This window comes from Zootermopsis nevadensis, unplaced genomic scaffold (assembly GCF_977971745.1).
Source record: "Zootermopsis nevadensis isolate Lab colony 2312 unplaced genomic scaffold, Znev_1.0 Znev_ptg000011l, whole genome shotgun sequence".
NCBI classification, from domain to species: domain Eukaryota; kingdom Metazoa; phylum Arthropoda; class Insecta; order Blattodea; family Termopsidae; genus Zootermopsis; species Zootermopsis nevadensis.
Genome location: NW_028259143.1, coordinates 1,980,035 through 2,002,120, shown reverse-complemented (window position 1 = coordinate 2,002,120; position 22,086 = coordinate 1,980,035). Strand labels below are relative to the sequence as shown.

The 22,086-nt window shown below is 35.2% G+C and overlaps 2 protein-coding genes across 10 annotated transcripts; both read left to right on the top strand.

Moving 5' to 3' along the window:
* The first annotated feature begins 207 nt into the window (after positions 1-207).
* LOC110839595 (mitochondrial basic amino acids transporter) lies at positions 208-7,806 on the top strand. 9 transcript variants are annotated; one of them, XM_087347084.1, is made up of 7 exons: positions 388-489; positions 903-1,252; positions 3,479-3,676; positions 4,792-4,835; positions 4,977-5,060; positions 5,794-6,060; positions 6,384-7,806. In XM_087347084.1, exons 3-7 carry the CDS (start codon positions 3,643-3,645, stop codon positions 7,296-7,298), a joined length of 1,344 nt encoding a protein of 447 aa, XP_087203210.1. In that variant the 5' UTR covers positions 388-489; positions 903-1,252; positions 3,479-3,642; the 3' UTR covers positions 7,299-7,806. The 9 variants fall into 9 exon arrangements, with proteins under 9 accessions (XP_021939651.1, XP_087203210.1, XP_021939646.1 ...); XM_022083954.2 differs by having other exon boundaries at positions 3,476-3,676; XM_022083959.2 differs by lacking the exons at positions 388-489; positions 903-1,252 and adding an exon at positions 208-226.
* Positions 7,807-12,853: 5,047 nt separating this feature from the next.
* Positions 12,854-21,341, top strand: Gpb5 (Glycoprotein hormone beta 5). The gene is made up of 3 exons (XM_022083946.2): positions 12,854-13,084; positions 16,252-16,459; positions 20,866-21,341. The coding sequence occupies exons 1-3, from the start codon at positions 13,059-13,061 to the stop codon at positions 21,106-21,108; spliced, it is 477 nt and encodes a 158-aa protein (XP_021939638.2). The 5' UTR covers positions 12,854-13,058; the 3' UTR covers positions 21,109-21,341.
* Positions 21,342-22,086: the final 745 nt, after the last annotated feature.

The following is a 22,086-nucleotide window of genomic DNA, read 5'->3' as shown; positions in this document are numbered from 1 at the left end:
GTATGCGTCATAATTATGTACAGATTTTTAGATTTGACGTGCTTTTGTCGCAGTTAAATAATATCGTACTCGTTATGCGTGTCATAGAACGAAGTACGCAGGCGCGCTAGTATATTTGAACGTGCTGACAGCTCTGTTTCAGAATGCAACTCTTTATTTCAATATGTAACATTTAAAGTTCTCACTGTGGTTAATATGTCGACAGTGATCTCCTGGATCGTACAACGTAAGTGAGCACGTCATTTGTGACATTCAATTCGGTACCGGTCCAGACCGGTTATGGGTCCCACCCACCCTCCTGTCCAACGGGTCTTTTCCCGGGGGTCAAGTGCGGTCGAGGCATGATGCAGACCACTCACCCTTTCCAATGCCAAAGTTAAGAATAAGTAAGACGCTTACAATTCACGTAGCGGCACGGATTTAATATTTTTTTAACTCGATGAAAAATAGGCCTTCATTATCAAACAAAACGAAAGTTGTCGGATGAAGGTACGTGACAATTTTTTTAATCCATCATAAATCGTCTTATTCTCCAACATCTTTGGGTGTTTCTCCATCATAATGTTTTCTGACATCTCCTTTTAAGGCATTTATTTGTATGTATTAATCGATTATTGAAACTGCGTATGTAAAGAACGTCTCTGTTTGGTTCGTGATCGGAAAATCTGAGATTCGAATCTCGGCTTTCGTGGTATTTCTCATTTACTTTTGTCCTATCTTAAATTAGGTCTCGAATTCTTTAAATTTAATTCCAATTGATCATTTAGTAATTATCCAATCTTAAATTAACAAAATTAAAATAAATAAATGTAGAAAATATAAACGTTATTTTTTACGTGTAGTATTAAAATATTGTTTAGTTAATATTCTTATATAATTATCGAATATATTCAATCTTACAGTGATAAAATGACAGAGAAGCAGCCATTACTTGTCCCGAGGTCAAGTTTATTTATAATATTATAAGAAGATGGTTAGGGTTGAACTTTGGAAGAGGGGCAGATCCGAGCACGGACTCCAGAGGTGACGTCTGGTCCTTGGTTAAGCGAAGCCTTCAGCCGGGCGATCGTATGAGAACAGAACGGGGTGGTAACTCCGATAAATAACTTCAACACTCTTGTCTGCAACCATTAGTTTGTTTGATCCCATGCGTGGTTGATCGTCTCTGGAGATAACAATTTTAGATTGGAAATAAACAAGTGGATTACAAATCGATCCTTTTTATATTTGTTTGGAAATATTGTAGAATGACGTAAGTAATTATTTTAAGTTTAATAAACTATATAGTACGCATTCTATTTGAGATTTTGATGGCGACCACCGTTTATTGCGTCGTATTCGACCCTGAAAGAAGGAGACAGCAGGGTTGTCCGAAATGTTGTTACTTTGATACTGTGATATTTTGAAAATACTAAGCGTATTATATATTATTGTGTATCCTACTAAGTGTAGAAGTATTTTAATAGATTTTTTCAAAATAATATTAATATTTCAACGGTAGAAATACTTGTATTGTATTTCTGGTTGAGAGTCACTTGTTTTTTAATTTTGTATTTAGTGTGTTTGTTTCTCTATGTTAGTCCGTAGTACAAGCCTTGCGAATGGCTCTACCGCTAAGGTAACCTACCTCATGTACAAAATATTGTAGATCTAATCATTAAATCGGGAGAAGTAACGCGATTACACATTCCGTACCATCAAATTAAATCTGATATTCTATTTTATGGATTTTTAAAATGTATTATTTTGCCTCTTTTTAGAAGTAACATTTGTTGTGAAGCACCCTGTAGAGTCTGCCCCTCATAGCAACTGCAGCACAAGCTGCTTCTTGCACAGTGCGTCGAAAAACTTGCTTCATGTCTACGCAGTTCACTTTCCACTTACGTCGTACACAAACTAGTGATAACTCTTAATAAGAGTCTGAAGAGCTCAGTCTGTGTGGTGATTGGGCTACGGGATGGATGGTCGGGGGTTTAATTCGCGGCAGGGACTGATTTTGAGGTTGGAAAATCAGCTGGAGAATGGAGCTGACCACTCACATCCACATTCATAAGAGAATACGTGGAGATAAACTTCAACTTCTACATAAATCATAAAGCCGTGTGCGTGATTAAACATAGTGATTATTTTATATTACTCCCTAAACTAGTAAGTGGTTTCAAGTAATAATTTTAATTATATTTTAATTTAAATGGAATACTTTTTTTTTGTTATAATAAATTAACTTTTGTCGTTTTAAAACCGTGTTTTGTTTTAGTATTTGTTACGATGTGTACGAAGTTTATGTTTGAAAATATCGTGCAATTTGATTTTCATTTTTTTTTTAATCGACTCACTATCAATGAGAAATAACTCGTGGGTCCTCCGGGTTATCGGTGTACTTTTCATTGCCATAATTTCTTTCTGACTTTCCCTCTCTCTCTCGAAACATCTGGATGCATGATAAAATATGCCCTCTAGGAATTGTATTTTGTCAGAGCAAAGGCACATTCTGACATCCTACAAGCAGCACCAGGCAAGACATTCAGGTGACAGTGGAACTTTCAAGAAGATACTTTTAATAATCCTTTTCAGATTTTGTGGCCTACGTAACTAATGTAAAATTAGTTTCGAAGACGACCGTATTCTGGGATGTTTCGCCTTGTAATCTGATAGAAATTAACCGACGTTTCAGAGGATCATGTTACCTCCATCATCAAGCTGGTATTTTGTGTTGTGATGCAGTGTTATCTTATAAGCTGCTGAAGATGGTGGCGGTACGTTCCTCCGTAATACCGGTAGTTTCCTCCAAGACTACACAGTGTCGCATTCTAAAGACAACCACCCACAGATAGAGGGACCAATTGACTTTATCTTTAGACAAAATGTCCCGAAGTTTTGTTTCGACGTTTCTTATGTAATATTTTGCAGTTGTGGATAATTACAATTAAAACAAATAACACTTTACGTTTAAAACAGCATTAAAGAACGTATAATTATATACATTTTTAAACATAGATTATTACGAAACTTGGTATTGGTAACTCTGTATTTATTTGTTTGTTGGTTTATACTTGGGAGTGCCTTTATGGTGATAGTATATCATTTATTCTGTTTATCGTCAATTTCAAATGTAACATCTTGCGTACCTGATTCTATCTATTTGAAATTTTGTCGGAAGTACAGAAGTTTCCATAAAAGACGAAACTTTTTATTAAACACAACATTTTGTAAAATGGTTTTAAACAGCTGGAGATCTAAATTCAATTTAAAAAAATATGTCCTCGATTTAGAAACGATAAATTCGTAACTAGAGAATTATTTCAACTTTCTTCGTGGTATATTTGTTGTAATCTCGCCGAAAACTATTCTTGATAATAACTTTTTGTCGCCGTCAGCGCAGAGCCATGTTGCTATCCTTATAAGAACATAAATGTGTGACGAAGTTAATTTTCATTAACGCGAATTTTAACGTGAGTTTATTATGTGCTGATAGCAGATTCGAGAAACGACCATCTTGTTCTCTTGTGCTCATCTCGTGGACCTGCGTCTGTGTTGACGTTGAGGGCTTATTCCGTCAGATATATTCTGTGTCCGCTCGGTACTCAGAAGAAACTCCCTGGTGACAGCTTCTGCCACAAATAACCCAAATAACACCTCGTCATGGCACTCGACTTTTTCGCTGGATGTTTGGGAGGTATGTATCAATCTATGCCTTCTTTATTTCTTCAGTAATTAAGATTTGTTATTGTTTAAGGTAATTTTGTTTTGTATGGATGTATATAAGTAGTAATAATAAGTATAAAGAAATAATTATAATAATAAATGCGATATTCATATTTGTTTCAGTATCATACCTATTAATCATTTAATTTAAAAATGTATTTTTTTTGGCGTGAATTTATAATAATATCTGTGCACGTTGTACGTAGTTACGAAAGATATCTAACATCACAAGGATTGGAATCCAGTTTAATTGAACCAAAACCTCCGGAAAAGTGAAAAAAACCCACAAAATTTTCACGTAAGTCGTGTGTTCCTAGCTCCTTCACGTCAGAACTTGTTTTTCGAACTTCTCTCAAAGTGATAAAGCTCTCGCCACTACAGGAATTAATTATATCTTACAATTAGTTAATTCTTTAAATCCGGCTGGTAACTGTGTGTATACCATCTATTTTGACAATTAGTAATTCTGCGTTTTGTGTTAAAAGATTTCATACGACTCTTAAAGAGCGTTAACCGGTTGATATTTGTAATGGTCAAGAGTTATGTTTTCTTTGCGGTACGGACTGAATTTTTTTAACATTTTTTTTTAAACGAGGTTCTGCCTCAAGGCGTTAAGGATATGGAAAAGAGAAAGTGACCTTCAGTTATAGTTGTTCAGAGGTCGCTAGCCGGGGTCAAACAAGGTTATCTTATCCACGTTCAGACAGAATTATTAAACTTCTCATAGTCGTTGCGAAATTCGTCCTCTTCTTATATAGTTTATCAATTTCGTCATTTACTAATAATTAAATCTATTTATTTGCTTATTTACTAGCAGCTAAGTTTTCTGTGTGGCCATTCTTTAAATTGTTGAATGTGTTTATGTGGTTACCAACGTTTTGGAGGAATGTGTCGTCATTGCATTTGTTTGTCAATGTTTCCGCGTGATGACAAAGTTCTTTCAATTTTAATGCCCAAAGCAAAGAGGAATATTCAGCATTGAATCGTCTGAGTTAAATCTACAGTGACACTCACAGTCGATATGAATGTTAAAAAAGGTTTACCGTCTCTGGATTTTCGAGTGATTATTATTTTTGTTTCATGTAGGCTGTGCTGGAATAATGATGGGTCATCCCTTTGATACAATTAAGGTAGGTCATTATTTATGTTATTCATTGCTTACCGTAATAAAATTTGTATCGCAGAATTTATTTGTGAAAATATATGGCAAATTGGTGAGAAATTTTATTTATTTATTTAAGCTGAATCTTATTTTATTTCTAATATTGCAGGTTCGGCTTCAAACACAGAATTTTCGGAATCCACAATATAAAGGAGCTGTCGATTGCCTTACAAGCATTTTAAAGAAAGAATCGGTAAGACTCTTTTATGGTTAATGGCAAATATTTTTTTAAGTTTTATTTTATTTAGTCTGTATTAATACTGCTGGATTACAGTATAAAGTCTTTGGTTTATTATACTAATAAGAAAGAACATCTTCAGTTTAGACATGGAATCAGGACATTTTTAGTGCCCTCGACCCCGAAGCGAAAAGACCACCCCTTGACAGCTGTCCACGATTGCTGAAGCTGTCTCTCGTGTGTGCATCCACAGTCAGAGGACAAGAGACTTACTTGGCATGGAAGATGTCATTTTAGAAGTTAAATTAACGGAACTTATATTTACACGTGGCTTCCATAATAATTTTACACAACTTTAATTATCAACTTGCTGATGTAAAAATCCATATAATTCTCAATATTACCACTTTCATTTCTTAACGATATTTCCTAATAAAATTAAATTTATTTTTGAAGAAAATGTCCTGGGTTTAAGCAACCCCGCCTCCCTAGTTTAACCTTTTGAAGCCGAAGCTCGTCTAAATATTATTTAATAAACCAGTCCGTACCGCAAAGAAAACACAACACTTCACCATTACGAATGACTACTGGTTGACGCTGTTTAAGGAAATAATCCCTTTTTACACTGAGAACAATACGAAACCCATACATACAACACGCAGAGTTATTATCTGTGTAAATCAGGTGGTACATATAGTTACCACTGGGTCTTAAAGGGTTGGTTAAACGAATAGACAACACTTTGCAGATATGGGGACTGTACAAAGGGATGTCCTCGCCGATGGCTGGAGTCGCCGTAGTAAACGCAGTCGTATTTGGGGTTTATGGAAACTTTCAACGTCACGTGACTCATCCTGAAGCTCTGTCCTCACATTTCGTGGCTGGGGCAGTTGCTGGATTTGTCCAAAGTTTTGTGTGCAGCCCCATGGAACTAGTGAAAACGCGGCTCCAGATTCAAGATATCAGGGCTGTACCTGGAGGCGGCTACACTGGACCAATGAACTGCCTCGTCCAGGTAACTCTGTTTTTCCTTACACCACGTTACAGGGTTCTTGTCCCTAAGGTTCATTAATAGCAGGTCCTTTTTTCTCATGTTTACAACTGATACTAAATGATCCGGCCGTCTTAACTTTTTGGGGTTATTGTTTGTATACGTCTGAATTGTGTGATTCTGCACGGCCCACATGAATTGTAAATTTTTTGAATTCGATATTCATCTTACGTTAGTGCATGTTTCAACATATATCTGACGTATTTTTCGCAGTTACTGTGGGCAGTATTTAGGCTCTGGCCGAAAGCAAACACCCAGCAGCTCTGATTTTAATGTCTGATCCGCAGGTGGCAAAAGCCGAGGGACTTCGTGGCGTATTCAGAGGCCTTGGTGCCACTATTTGCCGAGAGGTGCCAGGATTTGGTACCTATTTCTTTGCTTATGAGTTAATGACGAGGCCAGCTGGACCTCCTCTCAGCACCTCTCACATGATGTTTGCCGGTGGTCTTAGCGGGACGTTATCGTGGGTCATCACTTATCCGATTGACGTCGTCAAATCCCGTCTACAGGTTGACGGGATGGGTGGTGTGTACAGATACACCGGATTCGTTGATTGTCTGAGAAAAAGTATACAGACTGAAGGGTATCGTGTGTTGACCAGGGGCCTGGGGTCTACCGTTTTGAGGGCTTTTCCAACAAACGCTGCAACGTTCACTGTTGTTACCTGGGTAATCCGATGGGCTGATGAAAACCATGTCGAAACCACATCAGGATACGTGATTGCTGAATTAGTAGACTTTAAAGAAATTAAACCGTCTAAAGTCCAAAATGTAATTAATCATGACGAAGTGCATGGGTTTAAGGTTTTTGGAGTTCTGGAAAACATCGATTTCAAAGATAAATGCATGAAGACTGTCTTCGAGTTGAAGAAGACAATTCTTCACAATTTTATAGGAAGTAACATTTTCCCCAGTCAACAACTGATGTTAAAATCTAGGCAGATTTGTTCCTCAGGCAAAGGAGATGATAGCGAAAGATATTTTTGCGAAAATGTTAAGGAAGACATTTGCATGAAAACTGCGTTATTTCAGGAAAGTAAAACGGACACTATGAACAAAGCAGAGGAAGATAGAATAAATAAAAGTGAGGACTCAGAAGACGGAGAAAACTCAGACAGACAGAGAGACAAAGACTCACAGACTGAGAAAGCAACCAACACTTACGAACACAAAAATGATTACTACAATTCTTCTGTAAGGTAATTGTATATTGGACATAAAATGCCTTCATCCTAACTCAATGAAGAGTTTTGCAGGCGAAATTGATGTTTAAGGAAGGAACGCGCATTGGGGTCTCAAGTGTTATTTTTAGGGGTGTTTTCATCCTTAGGAGCGGTGTAATTTCTATGAAGATGTATGTATGCAAACGACAAGTAACATCCTGTGATATCAGTTTGTGTAATACGTCGTTAAAAAATTCGTGTGTTCTGTCTCATTGGAAAGATAAGTAATATGGAAATGACCTCTCTGCTGGTTTGAGTAGTTATAATGAACACACGTTAAGACACGTTGAACTACGAATCAGATTATTGAAGAGGTGAATTGTTTAACACGTGTTTTTATCAATTTTAGTCAGTGAAATAATGGCGTTTATAGCCTAAAACTGTGCTAATGTGATATATATATATAACTTATTACAGTCTTTATCTGACATGTGTAAGTGTGTCCAGACTGATTCAAAAAATGAATAAAAATATTTTAATTGACCTGACTTACGAAAGATTTTTAATTGTTTGATGGCTTAATAATGATATGTCCTGGATCAAAATCACTTTTATCAGTTCTGTTTATTTAATTAGGAGTACAACAACCTGCATATTATGTTAATGTTAAATGTTTTGCCTGAAATTTATTCCTAGGCCTTCATGATATCTCGTAAGTCTTACATTCTGTTACGTAATTTCAAATTTACATTTTTTTTACATTCATGTGCTTGGAGGCGACTTTTCTAACTTCGATATTAAGGAGTGTATTTCTCGATATTGTCCAGGTAGCAGGTTATATTCTTATCAAACAAAACTTTTAATAACAAAGACATCTGTAAGACAATGTTGAATCAACCTACTTACAATATTTTAATTAAATTGTGTTTATTTAACTTCTCATTGAAGAAAGTGAATAATAATAATAATAATAATAATAAAACCGAGGTGATATTTCAGGTTCTCACGACTTGTGCATTGCCATTCCATTACATTGTATAATTTAAATGTTCCAATGTGAATATAATGACAATGATCCAAACCTCGCACATTTAACAGATTCACCAACACAGATTTTGGTATTATGATTCCATTTATATCCAGATTTTTCCATATGTTCATTTTATGTTGACATAAGCACAGTCCTTAGTTTGTGTTCGAGCGCTGAAAATCTTCCGGTGCATCTATCTGTCACCCTTCTACACTGAAGAAAGAGACACGGCCTCAAGAAGAACTTCAAGCAAGGTTTTATAAGGATACTACTCCCCAAAAGTAAGAATTCTTATGTAGTAACTTAAGACGTTTCGAACAGTACGTTTTACTTAAGAAACTAAAATATTTTTTTCGCAAGCTATATATATATATATATATATATATATATATGCCAACCTTTGATTAAAATAGCATTAAATACTAAGAGCAATAACTTAATCTAATTGACTTAACTCTCACCATATTGATATTCTCGTGTATAAAGTAGTCAAATATTTTTAAAGTAATTTATCTTCGGTTCTTACAGGAATATATCTTAAATGAACGGAGAGATGTTATCATTATCTTCTGTCTACGGTAAATTTTTTCCGTTCCACGAGCGTGTATCAATGGAGCGAACACCGCAGAGCAGAATGTTATTTGACATGCCTTGCCGTCCCGTTGCGTAAACCGTGCCGTGCCGAGCCGACCCGAGCCGAGGTTACCACTATAGACTGCAGACGCCATGCAAACTGACGCGGAGTATATCATAATCCATGGATTATAGTACAGTCATGGTATGAATATAATGTGTTCATGAAACGATAATACATGATGTAGAAGCTATACTTTAAAATTCAAAACATTTAGGGAGGAAATTACTTACCCCCACGGTTCTGCATAATAAAGGGTTACTTACCCTAACGCATACAAATCTCCTATCCGTCTACCCGCCGTTTTAGAAGGAAGTTTAATATGTTTCAGGCCTATAATTCCAAAGGGTTTATAAGAACAGCGTCATCTCTGGATTATCGTGAAATACGCTGCTAAGAAATGACTGTCGAAATTCTGAATTTTAACCTCAGTTATCGATAATTCAGTAAGCTATTAATATACCTGATTTAAAATTTCCTTCTCAGAAGACGCTGTTCCCACAAAATGTAGTCCGCGGATGAATATCGAAATTCCGGTGCATGTAACCCGTTATTATAACACAATTTTGAAAACGTTTACAAAGTTTCGAAAACTAAAAATTTAGGAAAAAGAATCAGCCAAGTTGTTAAAAAGGGAGATATTGAACGTGTTGATATAATGACCTACTTTTTTAGTGAGGTCAAAATCTCTCTTTCATTATTTCAATAATCGCAGCCTTCTATTTGTCTTGAATCCCATCGCTCTTAACATCTTTTTCTGTGATTAAGTTTCTGATTTCTGCCGAGGGGCTATTCATAAACCTTTGTTCAATGAAGGGCAGACACAAATGAATTTAAAGTTGATGGATGTAACGTGGATAAAATATTCTGAATTTATTTGAATGAGATGTTTCCATTTAACAGGAAATTGTTGGTTGGTGATCGCTGTTTAAGGGCAAAATAGAAACGTATTTCTTTTGACAAAACAGCATCGATTCAGGTAGCCTAACTTACAAATACATTCATCATGGAGTGCGTAAGCCTTCACGTACGTATGCAGGGCTTTAAAAAGTCTTACACATAAAATAAAAATTTATTCACCATATCACAGACGCTCACAAAACTATATCGTATTTTTTTTTTTACTACGTAAATTTAAAAATAATATTAAACAATTGTGAATTTCTTCTCGCAATTTCTCAAAATCAGTTCACTTTAGAGAAATAGAAACATTCTGTGTATTAACGATTGTTTCGTGGCGTTCGAGTACATTTTCAAGACGACACTTCATGCCCTTGGGCAAACTAATGTTCACCTACATGGGGGATCAGCTCAGATACGATATCATGACTCAGGTACTATATTGCGTAGTATAATAATCCAGTATCAGGCCTGTAACAAACAAATATTGTCTGAATTTCCTGTGATGTACCAACGATTCAGATGCGGAGGTCTTAAAGTTAATTCTGATCGGAAATAAGAAGGCAGCAGTGGTCTACGAGGCAGCACTGTCCCCCCTTCTGTAGGATATCCGCGGAATTACCTGCCTTCCTAATCCTTCCCTCGTTAAACAAGACTTCCCCTCGAGATAGCGGACCTGGTTTAACATTTCCGTCACGTTTCTACACCGTTATGTTTCCAGCATCATAAAACACTTCATCTAAACAGATGAGAATTTACAGGATGCTCTTTTAGAACAAGTTTTTCGTTATTGTAACTCTGTTTCTGTGAGCAATACATTTTTAAGCAGATGGATCGTGCCTGACCCCGTAAAAATGGTCCAGTTTCTACACACAATCTGAAACAACGGCTGGCTAATGCTGTTTAAAACTAAGAGATTAGATGACAAATTAAAATGTCAAGTAACCACCTAACTTTCTGTTTTATGTATAAACAAGCCAGTTGAAGACGACAAACATATAATATTACATATTTAAATGAACAGGAAATGACTTTCATAGAGTTTACGTAAGTAGGAATCAAATTCATATCTCCTATTATCGACTATTCAGTATTATTTAATGTTTCCATCATCAGGGCGATGATGGAGGCAGTAAGCACCTCTGAAACGTCGGTAAACTTCTACCAGAATACACGGCTCTACATTAAAATCTTTTGTATAAGTTTATCTTCAGTTGAAATATTAAAATGTTAACAAAAGTACATTAATTACGAATGCAAATTGCATTTTTACGTCATGCCCCAGTGGAGTTAACAGAATTCATAAACACGCCGCTATTTTGAGATGTTCGCTGTAATGTATGCAGGGTATTCTTATAAACTGTAATAGTCTTGAGATTATTTCTGTTAAAGCAAGATTCATATATTCACTGATTTGAAAATTATACGCCGAGTTGTAGACGAGAAAGTTATACCAATGGCCGCATCAGACTTGTCCTCATTAAACATCATTTTATATGGACCTACTTTAAATCTGAATACAGTAAAAAAATAATAGTCCTGTGACGTCATTTCTTTGCGTGGAACTATAAGAAATGAGCGGAATTATAGAGAATTTATTCCAAAGTCGTTTTGCGATAACCTCCCATATTGCACAGTGAAAATTCTATTTCTGTCTTCTACGTCATATCGCTGTTTAACTTATTGCAGATACGGAACTAACTACACTGCAGATATCAGATTTACTACTGATAAAAAGTATATTTATTATATTTTTTAAAACATTTATCACGTCGAAAATATTTTAAGTAAAATGTATTTCGTGATTATATAGCTTAGATGGTTGTCTTCTGGGTTGTAGCGCCGAATATTTCGATATAAAATAATCGCCCTGATGATGGAAGTAGCAAGGACTTCCGAAACGTCGGTAAAAACTTCTATCAGACTTCACGAAGCTACAATCCAGAATACAACCAATGTATACTCGCCGCTGTGATAACCTCAAATCCTACTTAGATTTTTGCTTATATTATTATACAACTGATGGAAAATACTTTTGATGTGTAAAGACGTCATTTATGTTTTGTATTCATCTCTTATCTTTTTATCCTTTTCGTGACTTTATCACGTTCCTTCCATTCTCTCGTACTCCTTTATAATCCATTTCATGTATCCGTGCTACATACTACGTTATTTCAGAGACTGTTTCTTTAAGCGTCGCGGAACGTCGTCTTCTGGAAGATAATTATATTATAGAGTGAAAACTAGAAGAGAATTTAAACAAACAATAAACCATTAAACCGGCTTTTATGTAATAGAGATGAATAATATTTTTAAAAGAGACTGTTACCCGATCTTGCCGTAGACCTCTAGTACCAAATTTAATAAAATTCTATTATTAATTTTAAAGAATCAACGTGGTAGATATTTTTGACTAACCAAATAATTAAATTTCGTGGAAGACTTTCAAAATGTTGTCGAAATCTCTGGAGTTTTGGTGGTGGAACACGATGGCGGAGTAATATTTTTAACTTCTTTTGTGAGGAAATTCTTTATATTACAGAAGAAACGAGACTGCTCATAACTTTTATTTCCGCCAATTTACAGAAATGTTACCAAAAAAAAAATACATTTTCAGGAACTGCAGAAAATTCAAACACCCACGTAATTTTCTTTTCCTTTGTCGTCTTTACATTTTGGCGGGGTCTGCGCACGCAGAAGTCAGGAGTAGAACAATGACGTCAGATGTAATTGTTCATACGTATTTTACAATGGGTTAAAATCAAGAGCCAGGCGCCTCAGGTAGAGCAGGCGTCATGGCAATAACCAATGAGAGACGCGCATATTTGGACATGCGCATTTAACTTTATCCACGTCTCTTCGCTTTAGCGTCGTGTTTTTTTCGTACTATTTAGATCAGCTGATCTTTAATAATTTTATAACTTGTGAATTTATAAATTTTAAAATAATATTTGATTATAACTAGACACGAAAGATGTGATGATAACAGCTCATAACAAAAATTTTATTTCAATTTGAACACTTGCACGCGTTAGTTGTAAGGAAATGGTATCGCGTGGTGATCGTTAAGGATCAGTTTCGCTTGTCACTGACATCCAACTGAACTCGTGGAGCGTTGGCTGAGTCTAAAATCTTGCGCTTCTATAAGAACTAACTTGGTTCGCGAGGTTAGTTGACGGAAAGCGTTGTGTTCTGTCAACCAAGCGTCACGTACTGAACTTCACGGGGAAAGAGTCATGAGTTTGGTATTCAGCAGATTACCGTAAGTCAATTTTATTTTACAATGTTCTTGAGAAGAATGAAAATATTGAATAAATGCATTTTTTAGAAATTTCATATCACTAATTTCGATGCTCAAATATTGGAAATTTCAGCGTATATCTGGAATTGCAAGAGATGATTTAGAATCAACAAAACATTTCTAAGAAATTTGTCCACTCATTTAAAATATATTTAATCTTTATCTTGTGTCTGCCTAATAGCTTCATTCCTTTACCATATGTCAGCATTGTAATTTATAAAATTAAATTCTGGTTCACTTACTTTTTTTCCTTATATTTTACACCCGAAAGCAACATTTTAATATGTAATATAATCCTTATACTTTTTCTAATTTTATTATTTAGAGATATTTTAACTGCGCTGAATTGAACTTGGATAATTTATAACAAATTTTATTTTATAAAATCTTAAAAAAAATTCTGCTTCCTATAAACTGATCATATTTAAATTTTAATTGTTTACAATTATTCTAAATTTATATTTATTATGATTAACTATATAACATTAATTTTAAAATTAAAATACTTTATTTTAGAATTAAAGTATTTGCCATAACGCTTAGAAGATAAATTAATACATTTTCATCGGCCATAAAGTTTTATTAGCTATATTGATCCCTCAAACAAGACATTAATGAGGACAGTTCGTAAGGTATGCATCCTCCAGTCTGTACGTAGGAGTCGCTTTCGCCTTCTGAGTATCTGAATAGTTTCTGACAATACTATTATTGTACTTCTGGAAACGTCTCGTTACTTTGTCACAAAGGACGCTCTGCTTTCATTGCTAGATACAGTTCTTTTGAAATGCCTTTTTTTTTCGAATTCTATGGCTAGATCTTTATGTTACAAGGATCTTTGTTTCTCTTTGAATATCGTTTTACTCTGCTGTTATAGTTCTCATAGATAAGTAAAGAATATCACATGTTCTCGCTTGCTACTTTTCATTTCTTTGAAACTATTTTTGGAATGTGTGGGTTTTCTCAATTCACTAGACTACAAATATATATATATATATTAGAATCCATCTATTATTTTTTTAAGTGTGAACGTACCGTCTTGTTACCAACACAAATATTCTTTTATAACAATTTCACCGAACGTCACTGTTCAGACGTTGGCATTCATGTTTCGTTTTCTCGAGGTCCCGGGTTCGAATTACCTTTCGGAGACCAAGTAACTTACTGTTTTTCTTCTCCATGTTTTTCCTCAGTCCCTACATGAAATTCAAATTCCTATAAATTTCATTGTCCACTTAACATTCTCTTTTGACGTTGAGTAGTCCAAGATTCGGACAGCGTAGTTAGAAAATATACACGTGTGTAGACATTTAATACTTTCCGTATTTATGGTGGAGAAGTTTGGTTTAAGCTGGTATTGAGTGGTGAATTTGTACAGCTGTTTTCTCGTACCTCTACGCACGAGGAACATTTGTTTATTTATAATTTATGTAACGGAATTGTTAGCAGCTCGGACCGTGTAGTGTCGATTAATAAGCATTATTTTTCAGATGTGTTGTAGTTGTTCTAACATGTTGGTCCTGAGTTAAAACTATTCGGTTATTAATTTCATCTTTCGGTGTTTCATAACTAAATTATTGACAGACATTGTTTAATTTTGGTCAACAAATCGAGATGATATACATATTGTGAACACGTGAATTGCTTGCGAAATTATAACCAGAATTTATGAATGGAGGAGACCGCTTATATGTAATGATAATATTAAAATGGATCCTAAATTAATATGGCGTGATGATAGGAATTAGTTTTAATTAGCTCAGTAATGCTGAAAATCACTTGACTAGCTGAGAGACTATCAGATTTTAAATAATACGTTTTCTCTGTAGAGTTAATTTGTTGTTTTGATAAATTAAAGCCACGAATTATAAGTTAACTCAGAATAAAGCTGTGATTGTTAGGAGTAAATTAATTGTAAACCTCTGTTACAGTGGACCCTGATAAGTCAATATCTCCCCATAAAATATCGTGCATATTAAAGAGGTAAAGATCGTATACTGTGTGATTTATAGAGATAAGTCATACAGACTGTAGAAATGCATACGACATAGAATTTATATACATGGGCCTAATTGATGTGTGGTTCTACTCTGAGCTATAAATTCAAATATCGGTTAAGTTGAAATAACATCACGTAAACACAACGCGTAGATAAACAATAATATATTATCCACACAACCTACACAGAATAAGCCAAAGTAGGATTTTGAGTACATACAACAAATACTATTAATATTGTGTGGGATGTTTACGTAATTTACGATATTTACAATTCGAGACGCTGGAGTAATTAACTCCTGTATTTTTTTGTGTTCTGTTTGAGGAAATAAACCTTGTTTACAGTGAGGATAATATAAAACCCATACATACAAAATTAAGACCTGTTGACTGTTAAATAAAATGGTGCATATAGTTACCACTCGATTTTAAATGGCTAATTAAAATATAAATTAGCTATCTGATACGCAACTCAAAATTGAAATTTATCGAAAGTGGGGACATTTAGGACCAAATATATTTTCTAGTTTCATAAATTAGTCGGGAGGCCAATTTGACATGATCAAATTATGGAGATGAGTGGCCCGGACTCTGTCATGCGGGTAATCTATCTGGGACCCTACACCTTTATAAAACGTTTAGCAGCAAATTCTAAAATTTAAAATGTCGTGATATTCTTAGGCGCTTATTTTTGGACACACCCTATAACAGACCTCGCTCGCTTCAGTGTGAACTAGAGGATCTGCTTGTTACGAACGGAATGAGGATGGCGAACACTGAAGTTCATTTTATGGGGTAATTTTTATTTATCTCCGTACGATAAAAAAAACCCTGTTGATATAAAATTGGAGGTGTGAGAGCTCTCTCCGCCACTTCTGACATCAATACCCATTAAAGTACAACAGAGCGAAGTGTAATCCTTTTAATTTATTGAGTGACGTATCGCGCCAGGATTTGGTCGGCGATATACCGCGATGAAAATAATTAAAATCGATTAATGATACGCGACTGGATTAAATGTTTGTCTTCCTTTATGTAGACTCGCATCAAAAGCGTATAGGATTAAAACGTGCACTATAATTATTTGCAACCTTGAGAACCCGAAATCTCACTTATGCCCCTGTGACCCACAGGTTCGCATCGGCTCTCTGTTTCGCCTTGGTCGCGACCTTGTGGCTGGGAGCCGAAACTTCTTCTTTGCAGGAGTCGACGCTGGCTTCCACCCTGGAGTGTCACAGGCGAATGTACGCCTACAAGGTGACCAAGACGGACAGCGCCGGGCGAGTCTGCTGGGACGTCATCAACGTCATGTCTTGCTGGGGGCGATGTGACTCCAACGAGGTCAGTGTCGCTCAGGGTTTGGTAAGGGACTCTGCCCCTCGGCGTGTGCAAAATGACAGGGCGATGTTGGACACTCCTGGCAAGTGCTCAGGGGATTGGCTCTGTCAATGGCTGTCATCACTGAAGCCTTTCGTAGTTACTATGGAAACTTGAGGATAATATTAAAATATATATTTTTTTGAAATATATTGTGAACTGGATTAATCCCACTCAGGAAAGGAGCGGTTGGCGGTATTTTGTGAACACGGTGATGAACGAATGTCATTAATTTGTTGGCTATCTGACAGTAAAACAATTTTTTTTTAAAAAATTAAAACACGTCTGTAACTTTTTTTTTACCAAATATTGTAGGATTCGATGATTTGGAATTTTTAATCGGAACGAAACACTCTGGTATGTGTGTTTTTTTTGGTGTAATTCCTGAAATAATTCTTCTCCCAGCTAATGAACTTATGCAAAAACTTTTATTAAAATGGTAATTACACCTCAGCTGTTTTGTGCGTGATACATTTTATGTGTAAGTGTCTCCATTTCTCGCATATAATGGAAATTTAAAATAGATTGGAAATTTTTATTTACTTCAGTTTTCTGTGAGTGAAGACTACAAATGAAGTGCCATTTTTTAAAAAAAAAATTGTAATGGTAAAACAAACGCATTGACTTTTGCTAATTATGGGTTTTTTCCACGGAAACATCCAAACATTTCCATTTATCGTCTTCTGCTTTATTTATTGACTAAGCCGTACCAATTTAATGATCACGTATCGGTAATAATTTTTCTGTCATTCTCTCTAGGAAAATTATTATCCCAGTAAGCTCTACTGAAATATGTAATAAATATACAGAGCATAATATTTCATAATTCTACATATCCCTGTATTATATGTGGCAGTTCATGATCACTTCTCATTGTTTGCTATCTTACTCCTTAAACAATTTTATATTATTATTATTATTTAGTGTTCTGTCTGGTGACAGGTCCATATGAACAGGATCCTTCCATCCTTTTCTCGGACTGGGACCTGTTCATATACGTTCTTGGCAGATGATCCAGAAGTGGTTTGCCATTGCCTTCTTCTGTGTGTGAATGGAGTAATTGTTGGGATGCCACGGAGGAAAACTCCGTGTTGCCTAGACCACGGCCTTGCCCAACACAAGTTATAAATTCTGGCACCGCCGGGAATCGAACCCGAGACCCCCCAGGATTACAAGGCCAGCGTTCTAACCGCTAGACCACAATAACAATAGGGCAGATTATATGTTTATTAAATTTTATTTGCTTGAGAAATAGATTAGTTTGGTCACTTTTTGATTGTTGGATTCATGGGATATCTGCAGTTGAGTAGCAGGGATTGTGGATTGTTTCAGAAGAAGCACGCATCGCATTTGTTTGAAAGTAATTATTTTTTGAAACAATAGAATCACGCAGGCGTTGACACAGAAGAATGACCTTGAGACGACAATCGAGTTGTTCCTGACTAATATAAATCAATGTAAAATTCAAAATGATGTTCTGGAAATGACAGAAAGCAGATTACGTACTGACTGTCAGCTAATTCAGTCATAAAATTGAAGAGTTTCAGGTCCTCACGGCGGGAAATATAAAATTGACTGTGTTCTGCGATGTTGCGCTGTTTTTTTCCTGTAGAAATTTGACGACGTTTCAGAGGTTCTTTCTGCCTTATTGCTCTGATGTTAAAGGCAGTAAGCATCTCTGAAACGTCCTTAAACAGCTGCCAGACTGTATGGAAGAACATATAATCAAGATTAATTAAAATCTTGTCGTGTTTTTATGGTTTTTGTTACATTTAGTTACGAATTCGTCCAAAAGGTGGTTTAATGTCTATCAGGGTTTTTTTATACATTATATTTTAGCAGCCGCTGGAAAATCGAAATGGTTGTGACACTATTTTCTCTGCATAAAGGGAAAATATATGGCGATAAATCGTCCCTTACTCTGTATTTAGTGGCGGACAACGTAGTTTAACGTTTGTAACATCACGGATTCCACCAGTGCTAAGCCATTTTAACCCCTAATGCAGTTCATCATTTATAACTACGTAATGGAGAAAGGTGGAGGAATAATTCGCCGTATTTGTCGCAGTTACTCTTTTGTGGTGCATGTTGTCTATCAAACAAGAACATCCCAAAACACTCAGATGTAAAAGGGGTATAACTCGCATTTTAAAATTATTTTTAATTTCTCTCCAGGGCTGCTATAAACAGCAAACATTTTTAAAATATATTTACTCGTACGCCGTAACCAATTACTTCAGTTGAATATTTAACAGTCCTGCTTTGAGTTTTGGAGGTTATAGGTTCGTTTCTTGGTCAGGATCCCGATAATTCTGACTGAAGTCTTACGTTTAATTCCTCATTCACTCCAGGGATCTTCTGAGATGATAAACTCAACATAGTAGAGTTTTTATTGGCAAGCTTGTAGTCGCACTGTTGTTCAGGGAAATTCCTGCCTTTTATAAATCCCTAGGGTTTATGCCCTGATTACAGTATCCTCAGTTGATACATATTATTAGCCAGCTGAATCCACACTCTTACAGAATAGTTCTTCACTACGTATTTTAATATTATCCTCCCTGATGATGGACGTAATAAGCAACTCTTCTGGGAATTTATACCAGACTGCATGGCATAGTATCCCAGAAAACAGTTATGTTTTAACATGATACATGTTATTTCATTTATCTATATACATTTTATATTTTTGAACTACGTAATAGTGGTCATTGATAAAATGAATTGGGTATTATGTGTGAAACGATAGTAGTGACATCTATTGAAAATAAATCCAATGGTAACTACCCCGTGTGATTTAACACATAGATTTAGAAATTTGCTTAAATGTAACAGGGAAATTTTATTCAGAAATATTATAATATAAAAATGTGTATGTGTGACATTTACGAGAAATGAAATAATTCACCTCGAGTTTGACCAAAGTTACATACAATAAACAGGCCGTGTTTAGAGGAGGCCACGGAAATGTAAATAGTATATTTCTCACGCTCATGATTGATTGACGGAATCAAAATACGTATTTGCGAAGGAATTTTTGTTTTGATTAATTCTTCTATTGATTATTTTAAATATTTTCGATTTAAACATGCAAGGTTGGACACACTGCCTCTGATTTTTTAATTAATTAGGGGATTGAAAGTATCTGGTGGTTGATAATGTGAACGGATTTTTACGATCGTGAACTGAGTCACCCACAAATTAATGAATTAAATATTATCTGCACTTGATTACAAAGTTACATAGCCTAGAGTTATTATTGTATCAGAGTTTTACTAATAAGTGTTTTAAAACTGCAAAAATACGTTTCTTAAAATAATATATTTTTTTTTAATTTATGAATATATTTCACGGTTGACGACATACATCTTTGGTACGTTTAAGTTCTGTGACACTACAGCTATGGCGTATATAAAAAAATAATAAAACTTCCCACGTGTTGGTGGGAATGACACACAATAAACAGCTTTAATGTAATGAAAATTTTAAATGCTTGTAGAGAGAAAACGCGAGTGGCATTGAATATCACTAAGCAGGATTTATCTCTTGTAGAAATTCCTCGTATTGTGTGGATTTATTTACTGTTTGTGGAGCTGAAGATAGGTCATAGAAATGAAACTTTCCAAGCATGAAATATAATAACATATATTGGGATTAAACCTCTCCATGTCACGCACGAGATATATCGCCCAGAAGCACTGACATGTTTTCTGGTTTTATTTTCTGTTTGATATCAGTAAAAGAATAGTCATGAGTAATTTTTTTTAAAAAATTAAAGCTTAGGTCTTGTGCATTTCAAAAATAAAAATTGACATTGACACTTTTATTAGTCTGTTGTTTTCAGTTTGAGTTGTTGGACGTGACTCCCCTGATCATACGTCCACTTCTGAACATATTAACATTTATTGTAACATTTCTACACTATCTTCTTTCATTTAAATTATAGTGCTATCTCTCATCTTTGCTACACCATAATTTATAATTTATTCGTCGTAATATTTCATCACTGATCTTTTCCATTTCCCCTTATACGTACAAGTACAATCCAACATTTTGTATTTCATCACATTCTTTATTTGTTATTAGATTTCAAATTACAATTTAGGACTCATTACTTTTATGTGAATGGTTACATTGCTGTAGGGATTTTTGGTTCACACGTTGGCGTGTCGATTGTGACCTTGTGAGTTGTGTCTTGTACGTGGCTACCAACGTTTCGGAAGAATATATTGCTTCCATCTTCAGGTCGAAGTATCTTTCTCCGGAAGTTTATAACCACGTACAAGACTGCCATCAGACCAGAGTCATCAAATTGTTGTTGAATCTAAGACAAGTGGAACTCAGATTACACAGATGCTGTGTTTCTGTTGCAGATATCAGACTGGAGGTTCCCGTATAAGCGCTCCTTCCACCCCGTGTGCTTACACGACACTCGAGCTGTAAGTTCAGCGACGCTACAAAACTGCGAGGAGGGTGTCGAACCCGGTACTGAGGTTTATGAATACCTCGAAGCATTGACATGTCGCTGTATGGTTTGCAAGTCTTCAGAAGCAAGTTGCGAGGGACTTCGCTACAGGGGACAAAGAAGTGGGCCCTTCCTTGTGGGAGGTCGGTAAAACAGCACTCTACTAGATGCGACTAAATGCCGAAGACGTTCGTGAAAGTTTCGGGTGAGAGGAAAAAGAATTTTAACGAAGGACAAAATCAAAATTTTATTTATTTCCTGAAAATGTAAATTGTTTAATTAATAATTATGTCATTACTCATATGTAACTTCTTTCTTTAATTATTCAGTAAATTTATTGAATTTAAATTATAATGTAAAGACAATATATTGCTTCAATTTGTATGCTATTTGTCATTTTTTATCCCTTAAAAATGTCACTAACCCTTTAATAACTAGTGGTAATTATTTGTACCGGATGCCTTTTAAAGTTAAGTAACTCTGTGTTTTACCCACAGAGGGCATTTTTTGTGTTTCATATAATTCTCACGATAAACAGTGATTATTTATTTAAGCAGCGTTGACTAATTCACTTTTGTAATTGTTAATTATTTTTCTTTTAGTTAAGAACTGATTTTTTAAATATTATTTAAATAAGCGTCGAATTCGAGAATGATTAACTCCTCATTCCGTTATACAGCTTGGATTCACAGATTGCTTTAATCAGCATCTTCGCACCGACGTGTAAAAAGAGATCTCTAACTAAGAATACGTTTTGATATAAGATCTGAACAAAATTAATTTACCATTTTCATCATATGAGATTTAAGGTTCTTCAACTCTGAAGATGGATGCAGCATGTTCTTCCGAATCGTTGGTATCTACCTACGATTTTCCCCCTCGATAAAAGTAGGGTCATACATGGCCCCACTGTTAAGTAGGTTTAAAATATTTCACTATAAGTGTTTCGATGATTTTGGAATAATCTTGATTAACTTCCGATTTATAATACGTTTTTAAATGTACCACCAAAAACATTATTGTTATGTTATCTTATATTATATTTAATCAGAAGTCTAAGTTGTTGAGAAAGATTTCTGCTAAGAAATATCTTTTAAAATTCTAGCTTTGTGTTTGTTGCATCGATATT